The following is a 19276-nucleotide window of genomic DNA, read 5'->3' as shown; positions in this document are numbered from 1 at the left end:
GTTGACCCCACAGGAGGATTTGCCATATAAGACCCAGCTGCTGAAGCCTATGGAACCAGATTGAACCTGGCAGGGTCGCAGGATCTTTCACTGAGCAAACTACAAGTTAAAAAAAAAATAAAATTAAAAACCAAGCACTTCAGCAGCAGGAGCACACAAGGTATAGCCTGCCTGATGATCCATGACAAAACTAGAAGAGCAACATGTCCTAAGGTTTGTAGGACCTCCCATTAATGCACATTCCTGAACCTGATTTTCAAAGGGATCAACTTCTTATAGAAACAAGTTTTTTTCCTCTCAGATATATTGGGTCGAAGCGGTTTTCCTCTTGAGAATAAAAAAAACCAGTTCAAGAGCAGAAGGGATGAAAAATGCTATCCTGACAATGTAACTGTTACCCTTAATCCTGAAGCTTGCCCTTAGCATCTACAATAGCCAGATGAGAAGGCAAGATATTTAGGTATCAAATGCTGGGAAACACGCTCCGAGACCTACAGCTTAGATCTTACAGCATTCATGGTCTGCAGCTTGCATGGTGCTTTGTGGTGCCGTTTCCCTTTTCGCCACATTTAGGGGTTAAACTTCTGTTTATGATTAAGGACCCCAACCTCTCCCCCCACACACATACTTAGTATGAGACCAACTGAGCATTAGTGTATCTGTACAACGTCTGCAGGTCAAATGGGCTCCTAATCCAGATAATCCATGCAGTGTGATTGGCTACAGTTCTGAAGAAATCCTTTAATTTTCATTCTCTTGCTGCTGCTGACAGTCAGGGTTTTGTTGACAAATTAGCAGCAAAGTAATGGATGCAGGTGGATTAGAATACCTTGTTTTGCATGTGGCAGTATCAGACCACCAAAAATAAATACACATTAAGAAACTGGGAAAGATATCATTACTAAACCAGGGTAGCTGTTTTTTAAAAAAGTGTCTTTTTGAAGCTGCAGCACAGAGGTGAAAGCATGATAAAGGAGAGGATTACCTTGTTGAAAAATGTAGATGCCTCCTCTCCATTTTTTGGACACCTAGCTCAGCCTTTCCTGAGGGACCAGGCCCAGGCTTCCCCCATTCCCAGCCTCTGTGGGATGTACACTGACTAGGTACTAAGCCAAGGCAGTCGACTTCAGCACCCACAAGGCAACCTGGGAATACAACACTTACCCAGGACCCCCCACCACCTGACCTGAGCACTTCCCTTTTTTGAGATGAGAGCTTGTTGTGAAGCAGGCAATGCCTTAAAGGCTACTTCCAAATGCCACACTCAGTGCTACATTTGCCATAGAGGCAAGATCTCAGCTGCCACAGGCAGCAAGAGAGATGATCAACAGTCTGCTGACCAAAACAAGGTGGAGAGAAACCAAGTTGTGGAACAGAAAAAGTGTTTCCTTTCAGGAAAGCAAATAACCAGCTCCCAAAACAAACAAAAAAGAGATGTTAATTCAGGCTACAGGACTCCTGTAACTCTTTTCCTTAATTTTTAAAGTGCTTTCTGGAAGAATTAGCTGCTATAAAAAGGAAGAATACTTTCATGAAGTGAGAAGACTGTTTCCACTTAAAGATGTGGACAATATACTCTGAAGTCTAGTCAGAACAGCTTTATTATGCTCTTTGGTATGCAGTGGTTACAATACATTTCCAACAGGCTGAAAGGTGTCTGGCACTACTGGGTATTCTGGGACCAGAAGCCCTGTTCTTGACAAGTGAAGGAAACTGCTTCACAGAAAAGGGGTGAGGGAAGGCAAAAGCAGGGTATGGTAAATATGAAACAAAAAACATGTGAAGGGGAGGAAAAAGTGAAAGAACATGAGAAAAACAGAAGAATTCAGAGAAAATAGGAATGAAATTGCCCTGTCTTACAGGAGAGGACAAGGGCTCCAATTTCAGCCAAGATGTCCTGCAAGTGGAATAGGCAAAACCTGGTGTTAAAAAATGTTGCAAAGGGGAGGCCTCAGAAACAGAGATGATTTGTGAGAAAAGTTAAGAGCATTCAGGTCTCATCACATTAAAAAAACTATTCTGGTTTAAAGCACAGGTATATTAGGTTTAAGGAATCTTTTGGAGATTCTACAAACCTTATGGAGATAAAAAGTTTGCGCTCCTCTCAGATTGAATGATGCAGTCAAAAAAAGCAGTTCTTACAGAATGAGAGCATAAAGGAAATGAGACAAACTTAAAAAAACCACCTTATTTTATCCTACGTATTTATAAAGAGGCAAAAGCAACCTTTTGAAGGGCTTCTATAAGACTACTATAATTTCAATGAAATAGCTAGAATTGCAGTAGTAAATAACACAGTGTTTGGAGGAGAGACAAGTCTTTCAGTGCTTTTGGAAATATGGGAAGGCAAGATAAACAAGGCAACAGATCCATTTCTAATTACTAAGAGTTGGGGTGTGGGAGGGAATGTCAATGTTTACACCATACCAGAAATGTGATCTCTCATATCAATTTGCTTCTTTAAGGCATCATCTTAACACCATTTCCTGGCCAATACTAAGCCATAGGACCAAGCAAACTGGATTTTACCCCATGGACTAGAAGTTTTGTATTTCCCATGTGATATTTCAAAACCCAATGTGTCCCACGCATGCATTCATTCCTTTACAATCATTTGAGTTTCCTCCACAGTGCCACATTCTTCACATGTGACTTCAGAATATAAGTAACACTTTCAGCCCCAAAATCCTTTTAAAATCCACCTCCTGTTCAATACCTATAGTTTTGAATATAGTAACAAATATGTTGACTAGCAACTCCCACTACAGGAGAGAAAGAAAGCCCCACAAAGAGGAGGAATCCCAGAACAAAGGTGGAGAACAAAAGCCCCCCCTTTACTCAATTTGTCTGCCCACATACCAAAGATCAAAAGAGCTCTGGGAAGGCTCTGCATAATCTACATACTTTGTGACCTTATTACAATCAAATTCCCCCTGCAGGCACAGCCACTGTGTATATATGCACACACTGTAAATACACAAGCGAGTCTGTGGATGTTTGCCAAGTCACTTGCTCGTGCATTGAGTTTGCTTACTTTTAACAATGCTGAGGCCAAAGAAGTGAGGCTCTTTAATCTTCACTAAATCACAAACTTGCTGAAAGAGCTCTTGTCCAGTGGCTTTGACCTGAAAGACACAACCAATCCAACATTACAGATGTCTCATGCACCTGGATGGAGCAACTTCTAAAGAGGAGTTCTAAAGAAGAGTTGCAGGCCAATACATTTTTGGGTACCAAAGTAAAATACCCAAACACATCCACACCAGAGAACATTCTTTGTTTTCAGTATTATTGCTATTATCATAGAATAATAATCATTAATATTTACAGAAATGAAAATACCGCTCCCTTACAATTTTTTTTGAGAAAATAAAAAAAACAAACCCAAAAGTTTCATTCCAGAGAACCAGGAACAAAAGTACCCAAACAAACACAAAGACTCTGAGTAGCTCATAGGTTAGAGATGTGGTTTTTCTGTACCCCACAGAGAGGAGCTCCTTTTGTCTCCTGCTGACTTCTAGTCACACAGCCATTAACATCTCTATCTTTGGCAGCTGCAGCCAAAAGCCTGTAAGACCTTGCAGTGTTTCCCTGCACACTGAGACCTTCCAATATCCCCACTTCCTGTAATGCACAGACTGCCCCAGAAGGAGCATGGTTCTGGTTAACCACATGTGCACACCTGGATGTGTACTATGATAGGAAGATTCCCCCACTAAACATCTCCCCATCCATAGCCTCATTTCCCCCTGTCCCACTGCACCATCCCAGGAGTACTGACAGACAAACACAGAAATCCCCTCAGTCCACAGAGAGTCCAGAGAAAGAGCAGATGGGGAGAACAGAACAGCACTGACACAGACAACCTCAGCTCAGGCCATGGTGCAGCCAGCTGCAGCTGCAAAATGGGCCAAGACCTTGGAATTTCATTACCCCAGTGCTGGACCATGCAGATTAGCAGTGCCAGGAGCAGCTGCCTGCAGGGGTACAGTGCAGTGCTACCTGCTGAGCAACAGAGAGGACAGGGCAGAAGTCGGCTGTTTAACTCTGCTACAAACTAATCACCATCTTAAGTTTTAAAGCTCTTATAGTGTAGGTATGCCACACACCCCAGAAACTGGCTTGCACTCACCTCCCTGCCCCAGGCCGTACCATGTCACTAGACATGGACAATGGGAAACAGGAGGTCATTTAAGTACTCATTTTCTTCTACTTGACAAGGCATCAGTAGCCAGACACTCACTGCTGCTTTATCAGGAGCTTTGAAGCCTGCACTACACCAATGCAAACACGTGTAAGCTTTGAGCAGGGAGGAGTCAGTGCCCAGTTCTGATAAGACCCAAAACCACATCTGGGTCTTATAATAATGAGTCTCCATGTAAGATTGCACCCTTTCAGTCTCACACCTAGATGCAGTGCTTGGTCAGATACCCAGAACACACGCTTGGAAGGGAAAGTTGGGCACAGAGCAATCTCCTTTGCCAAAGAAGCAAGCTCTCCTACCTGGGAGCAAAGGAGCATGTTCTCCTACCTGGGAAGGATTTACTAAGAAAGATGTGACCTACCTCTGGCCAGAATGATTATGGTCATGCAAGAGTCACTGGCAGCACAGGACTCTCTGTAAATGCTACACAATGAGATGAATTTTCTAAGTTTTCATACCTAAGGCAAGCTTTCATACCTAAGGGAAGAAAAACCTGCTTTAAGATACTTAATTCTAGGGAACTGAGTACTTCAAGTGACAGTTTTGTGGTACACAGCTCTCAACAGTGATTTAGGCAGAGTTCTAGCACAGCAGGTATGTTACTAGCACCTTGTCCATCCTCCTCTTGGCACTTCCCTTCTGTATCAAGTTCTACTCCCAGCCCTAAAGGCTATGCAATACCAATTACATTTGCAACTGCTGTTCCCTCCTACTTTCCCCTCTGCTCAAAGCAACCAATACTTCCCTTTGCATTTTTCATCTTTGGACTTTCCTCCCTATGCATACGGTTCCTGTGCCAAGATTGATCTCAGAAATGTTATGACTCATTCCTTCCATTGATACTCAGCTTTGCCCCACGTTGGGCTCAGGGCTTCTTTACACGTGAAATTTAGTCCAAAGTGAAATCAAGTGCAAGTTTACAGATGGTAACTGCTACTCCAAGGTCATTCTGTGTACAGATATTCACGTGCATTAGTTGCCTATATCTATTTTTCTTGATATGTATGTTTTGAAACACTGGCTCTCCGGTTCACAGAACAATGGAAAGACTTCAGACCTATGCTTGCCATTCACCAACCCACAGGACCTCACCAGACTTCCTCCACTCCGAAAGTTTCTCCCACTTTACCTTGCCCTCCTCAGAGAAGCGGGTGAGCTGCAGCACCCCTAGTTCCCCTCACAGCTCTGCTTCTCCTCACATCCACAGCTGGTCCCAAGAAGGCAGATTTACTGTGCACCACTCCCCAGATTCACTGTACATTCAGAAAGGCAGACATCAAAGCTAATTAAGAGATACTTGACTGTGGGGGAAGAGAAATTAAAATGGCTCCTGCTATTCCCTCTTCAACAGCACTATCTCTGAATGGTGTAAGACAAATATATTTTAAAGAGCAAGCTTCAATATGTATGTGACCACATAAAACACATATAGGTAAACTCTTATCTGGAAGGGTGGAATTTATATGGGAGGGGAGAGGGAGGACTTACCTGCATAAACACTGTGCTTATCATGGGAAGGATCTATAATTTATTCTGCTGGAAAGATAACTATTCCTACCTACCTCAATGAGCTGCAAGCTTGTTTAGTATTTGCATTCCATACTGAAGAGGTTAAAAGGCTTTGGAAATCTTTAGTAGTAGCATTATTATTCTAATAAATGCACAAAGTATCATCTGTGGTTGTGCTAATTACATTTGGGTTCTACCAACATCACTAGAAAATTGCCTTGATGTTTCTTTAAAAAAGAAAGATCTCTCCAGCTGTGAAATCTTAATTTTTGTTGCTGTTTTGAATGAGTGTTGTGGTAAAGTCCAAAGCCAAATGAAAAGCTGTTTCTGGTGACTTGCCCAGCTGTAACAGGTCATGTTTCACTCTCTATGCAATTAGGACACAACCATGTGTCGAGGTCTCATGTTTTGGCCCAGGCAGCTATTCCCTTTCACACACAGGCATCTCCAAGTACATACTTTCCCAATTTCCCAGACGCAAAAGAAAGGGGTATCAGAAATGACAAGGGCAAATGTCTTTAAAAGGAATACAGAGGGCTGCTGTGGGGGATTCCTCTGCAGGACAACCTAGTGATGCACAAGGCACCCCAGCTTTTTGGAGGGGCAGCAGGCTGGGACAGGACAGGGGAAACAGGAAGGGACAGAGCACTTTTCCTCTGTTCCTGTCAGCACTCAATGCACAAGACTATTTCTTATGCTTATTAAATATTTTAGAGGCATTAAAAAAGACATGCAGATGTAGCATTTAGGAACCTGGTTTAGTGGTGGACTTGGCAGCGTCATGTTTATGGCTGGACTCGGTCTTAAGAGTCTTTCTCACCCCAAATTTTTTTACAATAAACCACAGGTTTTTGTGATTTACCGGAGCATGATCCAGTGGTGAAGGAACAGCTGTGTGCTCCATTTAGACACAGGCAGAGTGAGTAGCAGTGACAGTGTCAGCCCTGGCTTGTGCACTGTCCTCCTGCACCGTCCCCATGGCCAGCAGCTCTGCTATCTCCCATCTTTAGCCTCCCTGATAAGAGCTATAAGAAGGTGAGACTTAGGGTCAGCTGCAACAGACCATTACCCAGGCCTGTACACCTGCTGCCAAGAACTTAATTAAATCATCATTTTCTGCCTTGCACAAAAGCCAGCAGATTGCAGAAGCCTTCTGGGGCAGTGGATGGGCTGGGTTTGAACCAGTAACCTAGAAGCAGAGTGTCCCAGATTTTTCTGTTAAAGCTTTATTCCATCCAACCCTTGAGGCTGTTTCAGTTAAGGACGCTACACTTACACACAGCAGGTAGGAAAATTATGACATGGATTTTGAAGATTAGCACGCATAGCTTCAAAAGCCACAGTTTCACTCAAGTACTTAAAATAACAGTTCACCTCAACTGTCTTCTCCCCCTCCTCATCCCAAAGCAGGGGAAAAAAACCTACCCAAAACAAAGGCAAATCTCCCCAGCCCACACGAGTGCACACACACGCTCACAAGAGAGCACTTATCTTTGAAACTCGCTGGTCCTCTGAACGCCAAGTGCCTCTTGTCAGCTCAGTTTCTCACAAGTTCAAGGAGCAGCCGGCACGGCACAAAGAGGCACCGTGCTGTGCAGACACCGTGCCACCCTGGGCTGCCAGCTGAGCTGGCCCTGCTGTCACTCACACACACTTCGAGACATTCGAGGCAGCAATCAAAGGAATGAAGCGACTTGCCTCGATTTTCTGTGTGTACGAGTACTCAAGAGGAGGGAAAAAAAACCCAGCCTCAATGGCTGTTTGCCTTAGACTCTTTGAAGGCATCTGCAGGCTGTCAAAACCAGGGATAGCTGGACTCTTTACAAGAGCAAACAGTCATATGTTGGGTAGACTTGCTAAGTAATCAAGGTATTTCAAGTTCAATTTTTAAAAAATTGTTGGATTATTACAAGCAGCAAAACCATTCAGAGATTAAAAAATGTAAATAACAACAGAAAAAGAGCAGAGGAGACCCCCACCCTGCAAACACAGCCCTGACTTTCAACAAACTCTGCAAATGAGTTGAAGCTGCCCAATTAGAAAATGGAGCACCAATTACCCTAAGCTGGCTAATAGCCTTTTGGTCAGAAGACCAGCACCAGGCTTTTGGGAGAACAATGGGAGCTAACAAATCTGAACCGCGGCCGCGATGCAGCGACCTCCCAGCACTCACCCCGACGGCCAGGCTGAGCTGCTCGCGGGTGGGCAGGAAGACGCAGACGCTGCGGATCTCTGGCTGCATCCTGCCTGCCAGCAGTGTCCTGCTCATGGTGGGCAGCTCCACGGGGGCTGGGCTCTCCTCTCCAGACTGGTGTCAGGCTCCCTTCATCCCATGCACCTGTTGAAAAGGCGAGAGCATCAATGCTGTGCTTCTGCTGGCACCAGGAGCAGCTCACAGCACGTGTGTGGTGAGATGTTTAAAAACAAAAGCACTCCCAACAGTCATCCATTTTCCAGGGCCAGTCAATGTTTCCACCAGCATCACAGCACAAACCAGGCAGTGTCAACCTCTTAAACAGCTTGAAAGTCCCATGAGAGTGCCATAAAGCAATGAGGTCTCCCTGGAATAACAAACCAGACTCAAGGTTTCCAGACTCATGTAAGCGATAAGGCAGGTGGCACCTTGGGCTGCTGCCTGAGAACACCCGTGACATGGGGGAGCGCCCATCCCTCAGCCAGGCACCTCGCTCACTCCCAAAGCAGAGAGCTCAATGGGCTGTCAACAGGCACATGTCAGTGCACAGGAGCTCATCTGTGCTGTCCTCTCCCTCACTCCGTCCCTACTCCCTGGGAAACCACTGCCTGAAATCCTCTATACTTCAACTCAAAGGAGGAGGTGGAACACAAACTCAGCCACTGTATAACACCTTTTGTAGGTAAGCACTGCCCTCCTCTCAAGCACTGAGCACAGCCTGCACAAGCACCTTACAGCTGAAGTTCAGATATTAACAGAAATAAGAGATGGAAGTTTTCTTTGCAGTCAAATGCAGGGAAGCCAACATCATCTTGACTTTACAGCTAGGTTAGACAGTTTCCTGAGCAACTTGTACCATTTTATGTATAGCCCTCTCCTCTCCAGTGCTCTCAGCATTCCTCTCAGGAAGGATCCTGTGGCACCTAATGAATCCATCAGGAAGGGAAGAGGCTCCTCAAGGGTGGGTTAGGTATCAATGCCAGCAGAGACCTAAACCAGCAAGATACCAGCCATGGGGTCATGCCTGTACAAGTTTTGATGTAAGCCAACCCCCAACTGCCCTGAACAAAGGGGTGACTCCCTTCCACCAGCAGCACCTGAGCACTCACCTGCAGCACAGAGACAGAGGTGCTGCTGGCTGATGCCTGTCCCCAAAGCTCCCACACACCTGGGGACAGGTGCAGACCCCAGCAATGGCAGCTCAATGCACTGGTTGTGGCAGTGCCACCCTCTCCCACACCCAGAGCCCAGCCCAGCTTCAGCGGACAGGTTGTGAAGGGAGCCATGGGCTTTTCCTTCACCCTCCACAACGCATAAAACATGAGGGATCACAAGCAGCAGGGAAGCAGGCCATGTCATGCCTGCTTATACCTGCCTGTATACACATACACATATATGCATGTACTTGTGTGCCTGTGCACTACAAGTAAGTTTTAAAAGCATTGTTTTGTATTTAAAATCATGTTTGCCCAGGTTTGTCCAGGAGAAAATTATGGCAGAATCAAATTCTTGTGCGGGAGATGGGAAAAGCAAACAATAATGTAGAGTACAGCAAATAGAACTTGGATTTATCCCTCTCCTTTCAACTCTGTGCTCAAGCATCAATTTTTTTTTAATTATTTTTTAAAGCAAATATAAGATAGATCCAGGAGTGTCCTCTTGCAAATTCAGAAGCTGTTCCATGCGCCACCTTCCCAGAGCCAGCATTATACAATGTTTCTTAACAAAGCAATTTTTGATTCAAGCTGTGTAGAGCATTCCTTATAAGACAGAAGTGCACCAAAAAATGCAGACATGGGAGTTATTAAAGTATTTTTTCAGAACAAGTATTTGGTTTAACAAGACCTAGGAGTTTTAAAAAGATTGCTCTAAACTAAAGCAAGTGAGAAAAAGGCATTTGACTTTATGGGACACGTGAAAGCTGCTATTAACTAAAATATTAAGAGGAAAATTCTGATTTATCTTCTCTCATTATACTCACATGCTCTCTTAGGGTCCAGACTACACACTATTAACAGATGTATATAAATTACAGATGTCTACAGAATTACTTGAGGGCAACAGGTCACCACTATTATTGCCAGCTGATGTAATTCATGCCATAAATTTTATCAACAGCATAGAGACCTCAAGTATGAACTTATCTTAATTGTCAAACGGCTGCACTGGCCAGTACACGTTCCCTCTCACAAGGGATATCACAGCCAGTGAAGACACTCATAGGGCTCAAAACAGAACTGAAAGTAGGACAAAAAAGTTACCATAAAACACAAACACAGGCACACAGATTTCTTTGGACAGCTGAAGAAACTGACTCCCACTTCTCCGTAGCCTCTACAATAAAAACTTTCTGGAGAGTTTTTCCCCACACCTGCTTTTTCCATTTGAATTTTTAAGAGAACAGCTGTGGACCCTTGGAAGAGGGAAGTGAGAAAGGCAGAAGAGAAAGTGTTTTTCTTATTATGATTCAAAACAAATGAGCTTGTGGAACCTCCCACAACAGGTAAGGGGTTAAAGAAAAAACGTCCTTAATCTGAAGGGGGAGGTCAAGCCCAGCTCAACCTTCTCTTCTTTAGAGGTATGTTAGGACGTGATAAAACATAATGAATCATTAACTTGCTAGCAATGCATGTTTACACCTTTCCTTTTTTTTAACAAAGTTGTGAGTCAGGAGTAACTGCCCAATGAAAACAAGTGACCAGAAGGAATGCTCTTACTTAAACATACACAATTTCAGACTGCCCATATGCCATTCCTTTGTTTACCACAAATTCCAACCTCTTAACCTCAATTAAACCATAAAAGCTTCAGCAAATGCCCTGCAGATGAATTAATAAAAGCTGAAGTCAATCATCAGCCTCTGGGACACCCTACAGGTTGTTTGTTTTTGTTGTGCTGCCTTTTTTTGACTAACACTCATGTTTTAGCTCCTGAAGAAGTGCATTTTGAGATGCAATTGCTTGGTCAAAGGCCCAGCAAGTCTATCAATTAAAACAGTCAAAGGCACTATTTGTTTGTATTCTTCTGGTATCAGACAGGAGGCTTATTAGAGCCCAGAGTGGTGGCATAGCTTATTTAGCAGTGTTTATTTTACCTAAACACACATGCAGAGGATCTTTGGAAAACATGCCTGTCATTAACTTCAAGCCTTCTCTCACTAAGCAGCTCAAACATGGTCATAAAAACTCAATTAAATCTTCCCCTCCTCTCTCCACAGACCCTCAAGTTGCCTCCCAGCACAGGACCAGAACCCCAGCACTTGCTGGATCAAAGCAGGAATGGATGAGGTTTGCCCCAGCAAGGCAGAAAAGAGCAGCAGAGCCCCCCATGGGAGGAAGAGGAGTTGGATGAGAAGGAAGGAGCCATTTGCTTCAGGGATCAGCAGGATGGCTCACTGAAACACCCCACACCTCACCCACCATACACCCAATGGCACAGGGATGTCCTGCAACCACTGAATTTGGGGCCATGCCACTGCCAGCCTGTCTGGGAGAAGGTCTCATCCAGACACCATGTGGGTACTCGCAATGAACCATTTGTTTTACACTCTAGTTCATAACACCACAGCAAATTGAGTCCTAAGTCTCATTTCAGCCTCTAGGTACAGCTACAACCACATCTCAAGGGGGATAAAGGGAACAGATGAACGAGCCATAGCTTACCAACTCCGAGCAGCAAAGCAGAACAAAGTTCTTATCTATCAAGAAAAAAAGCACAGGTAATTCTGTGCTTCTCTTACAAACACCTGGAAACATGCTTTTTAAGGTTTATTACAGTAAAACATCTGCTTTTGCTAGAGCTGATAGAGAATGAGCACTGAGCATCTTCCTGATGAAACCTTACCACAGTGGCCCTACAGCCTCCCATCAAAAATTGTCCAGAAACATTAAGACTCTTCTTAATATTTTCCAGACACCATCCAGAGATCTCTTAGGCTTCTAAGAACACTAGACTCTTAGGCTGCAGTTTCACAAACAGCTTAAGCAGCTTTAATCAAGGCAGTCCTGCAGCAAGACAGACAGACAACTGCCTGGAAACAAATCTGCCTTTGGCAGCAACCCACACCTGGGCTGCCTCGTACTCATGATGAAACAGTTGTAGAACTGAAAACCCCCCTCACCTTCCAGGTATTTTGTCCCCTCAGATGCACATGGTAGGGCACCAGTACTATCTGCAAAGGAGAGGAATAAAGAGCCTGAGCAAGTAAAAGACGTCATGATGGCATGTATAAGCCTTTCTCAGCAATTTTAAAAAACTCCACCCACCTCCTTTGACTAACCCCTGCAATGATGAAAATTTCTCTGAGAAGATGCATCAGCCAGGAAGGAGCGGAAACAAAGTTGCTTGTCAGGGCAGAAAACAAGATTGAAGCTAAATAGCTTTATGTCATGGCTGTAAAATGATGTGAAAAGTGCCACCTGTGACCAGCAGTCAGGACAACTAGGTCACATCCTGCAGCAAACTCCCAGGAGCACATTGACTTTTCAAATGTGTCTACCTCAGCATCATTCCAGGACTAGCACAACACATCCAAGGGCAAAGATGCCACAGGGAGGTAAGGTACCAAATTTGCTATCCACACACTGCTTTTTGGGTAAAATACACACCTGTCTTCAAACACTGCACACTGCTTTGTAGGAAATCCCTATTCACAGCCATTGAACAAGGAACACCAGGACACCTCCTAGTCACTCGGGTGCTCTGAAGAACTGGATTCCAGAACTGGTGCAGCTTGGCTGATAGATGCAACACTGACAGCAGAGACAGCTGGCTTCAGCCCATGGAACTGGGAGATTAACTTCAGCAGGCTTTCTGCACCTGCTCAGGTGTGACCACAGTCCTCTCACAGGACAGAAGTGTGGGCCTGACCCCCACCTTTCCTTTAGGATTCTTCAAGAGGTGCAATGCAAGATGCCCTCAAAAGCTCCAGGGCTGTGAACCCAAGCAGATGTGATGGGGAAATCGCTGAGCACTGGTTTTAGATACCAGCCAACATCCTTTTTTCCTGTACAAGCAGCACTCCTGGGTGACACTGAGCTTTAGCAATAGCAAGGAAAATGCTTTCTCACTAGTCTTCATTGCAGGATTAGATGCAGCTCTTAGGCCTGACTGCTCAGGCTCCCCACCTTTGTGCTATACAGTCTTCCCACCCCACATCAAGCAGTACAAGTGAATCCTAGACCAGAAAACATGCTCTAGTACTTGTAACTCTTCTGCTCTGCAGCCACACACAATGTGTTTAGGAAGAAGGGATCTCCCCAAATTCTGTGGGCACCCCTTCCTAAGCTGGGACCATGCTGCTATGACACTCTGTTGGCTGCCCTGGTCCTTAAACTCAAAGATAGGGACAACTCTCCTAACCCAGGGATGCTGGCATTCTCTTGCAGCCAAATAAAAGTGACTCATGGTTTTGGGTGCACTAACTAGTCCTGAAGGAGAGGAAAAAATGCCCAACAAAGGACAGAGCGCCAAAGGAGGTGCTCCTGCAGCACATGGAAGCACGAGGGCAGGGCAGCAATGGCAGGACCATGCAGGGTAGCTGCCACGCTTCCATCCACCACTCCCATGGGAAGAAGAAAGCTCCTCAGCAGTTTGCTCCCTTTGAGGACAGCACAACATGAATCACTCTATGAGCTTAATATTTAGCTGAAGCAAAACTGACTTCAGGAGCTCTTTGAAAGACATAGACAATGAGTATTAAAGACTTCAGGCAAAAAGGGACGAATTAGGATCTCACAAGGATTATGTTTTTCCATCACTTTTAAGTGATGGAAAGTGGCTTTGAATTTTTGTACACAAAAACAGGCAGCCTTTTAAAATACATTATTTTATCAGCACTACATGCAAAACTTAGCAATGTACACATTTTAAAGAACACCCAAACTGTAAAGTCTGCATCTAGAGCATGCAATTCCTTTCTAGAATGCTTATTTACCTGGGAAGACAGCCTTCTTGTGGGAAGATAAATGGATCAACTGATCCTTCCTTTTCCCTGAATGGTAACTGTAGTAGTATGTACTACTATTTTTGTTGTACACACAGTACTTTTTTGCACCCTATAGCATCTGAGTATTGACAAACAGTTTCTATTGCAATGAATTTCATTACTGCTGCATAATCTACTAATGGACTTGTTTATTGAATACCAATCACTTATAAGTCTTTCTCATATTTCATAAATCAGGCACATTAATTAAAGTTTAAGAGTAAGTGGCAATTTAAGGTATCAACTGGCCTAGACAACTGCAGAAGCATGAGAAAGAACCAGCAAAATATGGCATTGGGCATGAGCCAGCCTCAGTATCCATTACACCTCACACAGAGCAGCTGCAAAGGAAGCCTGGTCAGAAATGCCAAGCTCCATTTTCTCAGCTGGATCCCCAACACACATCACATGAGACCTTGCAAAATTAAGAGAAGTGAATTGCTGGAATAGCCATGCAGTAACAGCAACCTTGTCACCCCTCAAACACACCAACATGTCCCTTTTGAGATAGATCCTTAGGGAAATCTCATTTATGGGCATACAAGTGCACAGCTAGGAGTGCAGCAAAGACAATGCTGGTCCAGAATCTGCGTAAGAACAAGAACAGAGATACCTCAATTTAGCACTCCAGTGCTTGGCAATTCTGCCTTGTAAATTGCAGCTCTTTAGTAAAGACCATTCATCTTTTCTATCTATGGGAAACAGGAGAGGCCAAGTACAGGCAGCAAGTTCTTTACAGTAAGGGAAAGCCAGGCTTCCTTCACAGGCACAGCAACTGTCAGGAAACTTAGGAGGAGCAGGAGAGCAGCAGCTAGACCTGGATTCTCTACTGGCAACTGAGAAGAGAAGCACCTTCCTATACTGTGCAAATTGCAAATGCACGACACGTCCTGACACAAAAGCCTATCAGTTAATTCTCCAACTGGAAACATATTCCATTTTTAGTCTGCCAAGGCTATAAACAGGATTTCTCCCAAGGGGATCCATTATACTCTTGCCTCAAGCACAACAGATGAGAGATACTCTTCTACAAGCCTGTCTTTGCGCAAGTTATTTTACAGGGATAATATTTTTTCACTTGAGCTACACTGGACTGATTTGAAATATATCCCTAAGACTCCAGAAGTCTGTTGCAGAACTGTCCAAAAATTTCTTCATTGCTATTCTCACCAAGATCTTGTAACAGTTATAGAAGCAGCAGACTACAAAGTCTTTATTAAATAAATAAATAAAGAGCAAAGTGTAATTATAATTTCACAAGCAATACCTTGAGTTGCAGGACAAATAAGGAGAGACATGGGTTGGTTTTTTTTTTAAACTATGTAACAAATTCTTCTGAGTAGGAATAGCTTCGCTACCAGTAATAACCATGTAAAAAAATAAATTGGCTTGCTTCCCCTGAGGAAGGGGAAAGTCCACTGCTGATCTCATTGCATTTGAATCACTATCTAAATATCCAGACCAACCAGGCAGTTTCTGCATCAGTTTGCTTCTAACTTTTCCCCCCCACTAAAGTGTACAGCTAGTCTTGAAAATATTCAGCGCGGAAAGGAATACTGATTTATGTGAAGTGGACAAAAAGAATAGATAAAACTCCACCTGGAACACAGCGTGCCTCTGTTACTAGTGTGAAAATGCCAATCTGCCAATACCTTGATAAAATTAACACAAACAGCAGGGTCTTTATGATTAGATGCAGTTTCAGAGACTGCACACAGCACTGTCAGACATCAGCTTTAGCAAAGCAATGGGGAAGACAGACAAAAAAAGAAACAGAACAAAAATCCCCCACCCTTACAGAGTGCTGCACTTTTGAGGTGATGCTGAATTGTGCAAAAAGAGGAAATAGAGGGGAAAAAGGAAAAGGCAAACATAACAAATGGTTAAACAAGAAGCAAATTATCTTCTGTGATTCTCCAGGGAGCAGCTCCTCCTTGCCAGAGGATCTTGTTTGGGCCAAGCCCACTGTTTGTCTGTGCAGAGTTACTAACCACACATTAGGAATTAAGGTACCACTGCTTAACACCAGCGAGATAATCGAGCAGCAGCGCAGTAACAGGGGACTTTCTGCAAGAAAAGAAGTGTAACCCTGGAGCACAGTAAGCATGCAAGCCATTTTCATTGTCTCACTTTGGAGGAACAGTAGGCCACCGACTTTACCACAAAAGCCAACTGATAGAGAGCTAATCATTGGATTCATATGTTTTTTACCTGCAGTGTTGGGAAGACAAAAGTGCTGTAGCTTTAAAGTACTATTAGCTTTGATTTAAAAAAAAAAACCAAACTAAAATATAACAAAGAAAAAAAACCCCAAAACCCTATAAAAAGTCACCCATTAAAAAAAATCTAAATTATATAGACCTAGGTCTAAAAGCTTCTATCAGAAAAAGACTTAGATGGGAAAACCACATGTAAATCCAAACCGTTTTGGTGTTACTGGTATTTAACCCCTTTTATCAAGTTTGTATTAAAAAATCCAGTTAACAACAACAAAAATTCTAAGGAGGGGAAAAAAACACTGCCCAAAGAGCACAGACACATTTTTCGGTACACCACTGCAAATAATCACTAAAACTCATGTTCTTCAACAGTATTGTGTAGACTTATTTTTGTCTTACTCTTTTTTGTTTCCTCCCCTCTTTTCTTCCTCAAGGTGATCTCTACAAGAAACACAACGCCCACTCACCTCTCAGATCCCATTTTTTTCTGATTTGACACTTCTTATCTGTAGCCAAAACACTGGCTACTACACAGACTCCCGCCACCACCAGCGCTGAAAGCACAACACTTAGATTAAGAGTGTTTAATTGTACATTTAAATGGGAGGAACAAACAACAGCGAGGCCAAGGCATTCTGTTGTCATTAGAAATTTTCCAGGAACAAAATAAAAATTAAAAACGCTAAACAAATTAATGGGTCACCAATGTTCAAACAGTTGTGGTTTGTTGGTTTGGGGTTTTTTAAAACATTTTTGAAGTAAGTATTTATTGTCAGGGCCCGAGCATCACAGCGGTACTCTGAAGAAGGGACAAGGTTCAGACAGTGTGCTAGTTTTCTGGTGGGGTGGAAAAACACAGATGTGCATTTTAAATGCCACAGGGGAGTTAACCTGAGAGCCTGTCACTGCCGAACAGCAGGAGAAACATCTCTCGATGCGGACGATGACGACTTCTCAGCACAGGAAACCCAAAGCCTTTCCCTGGAAATCGTTACCAAATAACAATTCCAAGAGGCGGAGGAACAACGAGGTACGGGGATTTCTGCCTTGCTGACGCCCACCGCCTCTCCCGCAAGCGCAGCCTGCGGGGACACTCTGCTCCCGTCCCGTCCCGTGCATCCGAGTCCCTCGGGGCAGTCGGACCACCCAGACCAGCCCCACGGGATGCCTGCAGCCCCTCGCCCCGAGGCTGCCCCGCGGATGGAGGCGGCCCGGGTGCTGCCCCACAGGCTGGACCCGCGGGGCCGCGTCCCTGCCAGTGTCCCTCGGCACCTGCGGGGCAGGTGGCAGCCAGCCGAGCACCAGCTGGGACGCGTCCCACACTCGTGCCACCGTGCGGCCCCACGGGGCTCTCTGGGACGCGGCCAGCCAACTCGGGTGTCTCCCGAGCGCAGCCGGTGTGTGGCTGATCCCGCCCCAGCATCACCCCATCATCCAGCGCCACCGAGACCCACCGGCGGGGCCCGGGCAACGACACCGAGGGACGGATAAATGACCACGATCCCAGGCTCCTCCAGAGCCCCACTCCCTCCTGCTCCCACCTTGTGCCTGCCCGCTCCCGCTGCCTCCGCCCGAGACCGCGCAGGGACGCCCACGGCGGCGGCTCCGACGGGAAAACCCCCTGATAACGTGACAAGATCGCTCCGGCCGGCCGGCGCTCGCACCGCCCATCCAGCCACAAAGTTGTAAATAGACTTCCGCAGCCGCGCGGCGGGACCGGCGGCCGCACCACGGAGCCCTCCGCGTCCCGGCGGGCAGCACTCCGCGTCCCGGCCCCGCCATTCCCTGCAGCCGGAGCCCCGCGGGTCTCTCCGCTCCCAGCGCCGCCCGCAGCCGCACCGGCACCGCTTCCACCCGGGACCCGTCCCGCTCGCCTTTGTCCCCCGGCAGCTCACCGGCACCGGCACCGCGCCGCCTCCCCCCTGTGCCGCGGGAGCCCTGGGACAGCCCTGGCCGCTGTCCCCGCAGCGGAGCCCGCGGACTCACCGGGGGCGCCCCGGCCGCGGAGCTCCTGCGGCCTCTCGGTGCAGCATGCAGCGCCAGCAGCAGCGGGGCGGGCGGCGGGCGCACGCCGGAGCCCCGGGCGGGACCGGCGGCGGGGCGGGGCCAGGCGGGGCCGCACACGGGGAGGGGGAGCCGCGGGGGCGGGGCGGGACGGACGGGACAGGACGGGCGGGGTGTGCCGTGCCCTGCCCGCGGTGTTGGGGGGCTGTTGGCGGGGCTGCCGGCCGGTGTTGGTTTGGTGGGCGCTCAGTCCGCCGTACGGGCAGCAATGAAGTTTGCCTAGGGAAATTGCAGTTAAGAGGGACCACAGCAAGTCACGGGAACTCGGTCCGGGTGGCTGTGCCGCCCGGCGATGCTGGCGAAGGGAGATGGCTCAAAGCGTGAAGAGGTGCGGTGTAACAGTCGGGATCGCATCTGGGAACTCCGCGCCTGGAGTTTCAGGCGCTGGGAGCCACAGCGCTCGAGAGGGAGGTGCTGTGCTGCAGACGTGGCATAAACCTTCTTGTTTCTCTCCCTCGTCTGTGTTATAATCTGCTTTTTAATGTAGTAATTTTCTGAAAGAAGGCGGACATCATCTCAAGCTCTGTTGAGATGCACCCTCACGAGCAGGTTGTTGCTCAGATTCCCCACATATCCAGTTCCATGTGAAGCTGCAACCGGCACGGGAGCTGGGCTGGCAGCAAGCTGTAAGGGGAGCAGGTGGAAAGGCTTTTGCACAGTGTTGCTCAACTGTATAGCAAAAAAAAAAAAAAAAGAGATTTGCCCTGGAGGAACCTCAAGAGTGAGCCTGACTTGCTGGTCTGGCATGGCCACCTGACAGGGTGATGTGAGCAGGGCACCAGGTCACCTGTACTGACCCCCAGGTTTTAATCTTGCATTTGAGATTGGACACAAGACTAGCTAAAATCTGAGCCCTGCCAGGATGGATAATAAAGAGGACGGCTTACTTTTGCCTCTTCCCAGCTGGACTGTAACAGTAAGGCTGCTCTGTGAGCAGAGGGAACATCTCATCCCGCAACAATCTTCTGAGAGAAAACATTGTTGTCATACTCATTATCTCTGCAAATGGACAGGCACCTCATTTCAGGAGTGGCTCTAGGGCTGTGGGTCCTAACAGAATAGAGGCAACTCCCAATGGCTGAGGTGAAATCTTTCATGGC

The 19276-nt window shown here is 46.1% G+C and overlaps 1 protein-coding gene across 5 annotated transcripts in view; it reads right to left on the bottom strand.

The window, feature by feature from the left end:
• FRMD1 (FERM domain containing 1) overlaps nucleotides 1–18207 on the bottom strand; it is a 40763-nt gene extending 22556 nt beyond the window's left edge. For 2 of the 5 annotated variants that reach the window (XM_064708602.1, XM_064708607.1), the window contains exons 1-3: nucleotides 18099–18207; nucleotides 7887–8051; nucleotides 3035–3125 (exon numbers count right to left, since the gene is read on the bottom strand). In XM_064708602.1, the coding sequence (XP_064564672.1) occupies nucleotides 3035–3125; nucleotides 7887–7982 (187 nt within the window). In that variant the 5' untranslated portion in view covers nucleotides 7983–8051; nucleotides 18099–18207. The other 3 variants (XM_064708605.1, XM_064708603.1, XM_064708606.1) reach the window with 3 other exon arrangements.
• Between the last annotated feature and the right edge of the window lie 1069 nt (nucleotides 18208–19276).

The sequence above is a fragment of the Zonotrichia leucophrys genome, chromosome 3 (genome assembly GCF_028769735.1).
Source record: "Zonotrichia leucophrys gambelii isolate GWCS_2022_RI chromosome 3, RI_Zleu_2.0, whole genome shotgun sequence".
Lineage (NCBI taxonomy): Eukaryota > Metazoa > Chordata > Aves > Passeriformes > Passerellidae > Zonotrichia > Zonotrichia leucophrys.
The sequence above is the reverse complement of the archived record's forward strand: the minus strand, read 5'-3'. Positions and strand labels throughout refer to the sequence as shown.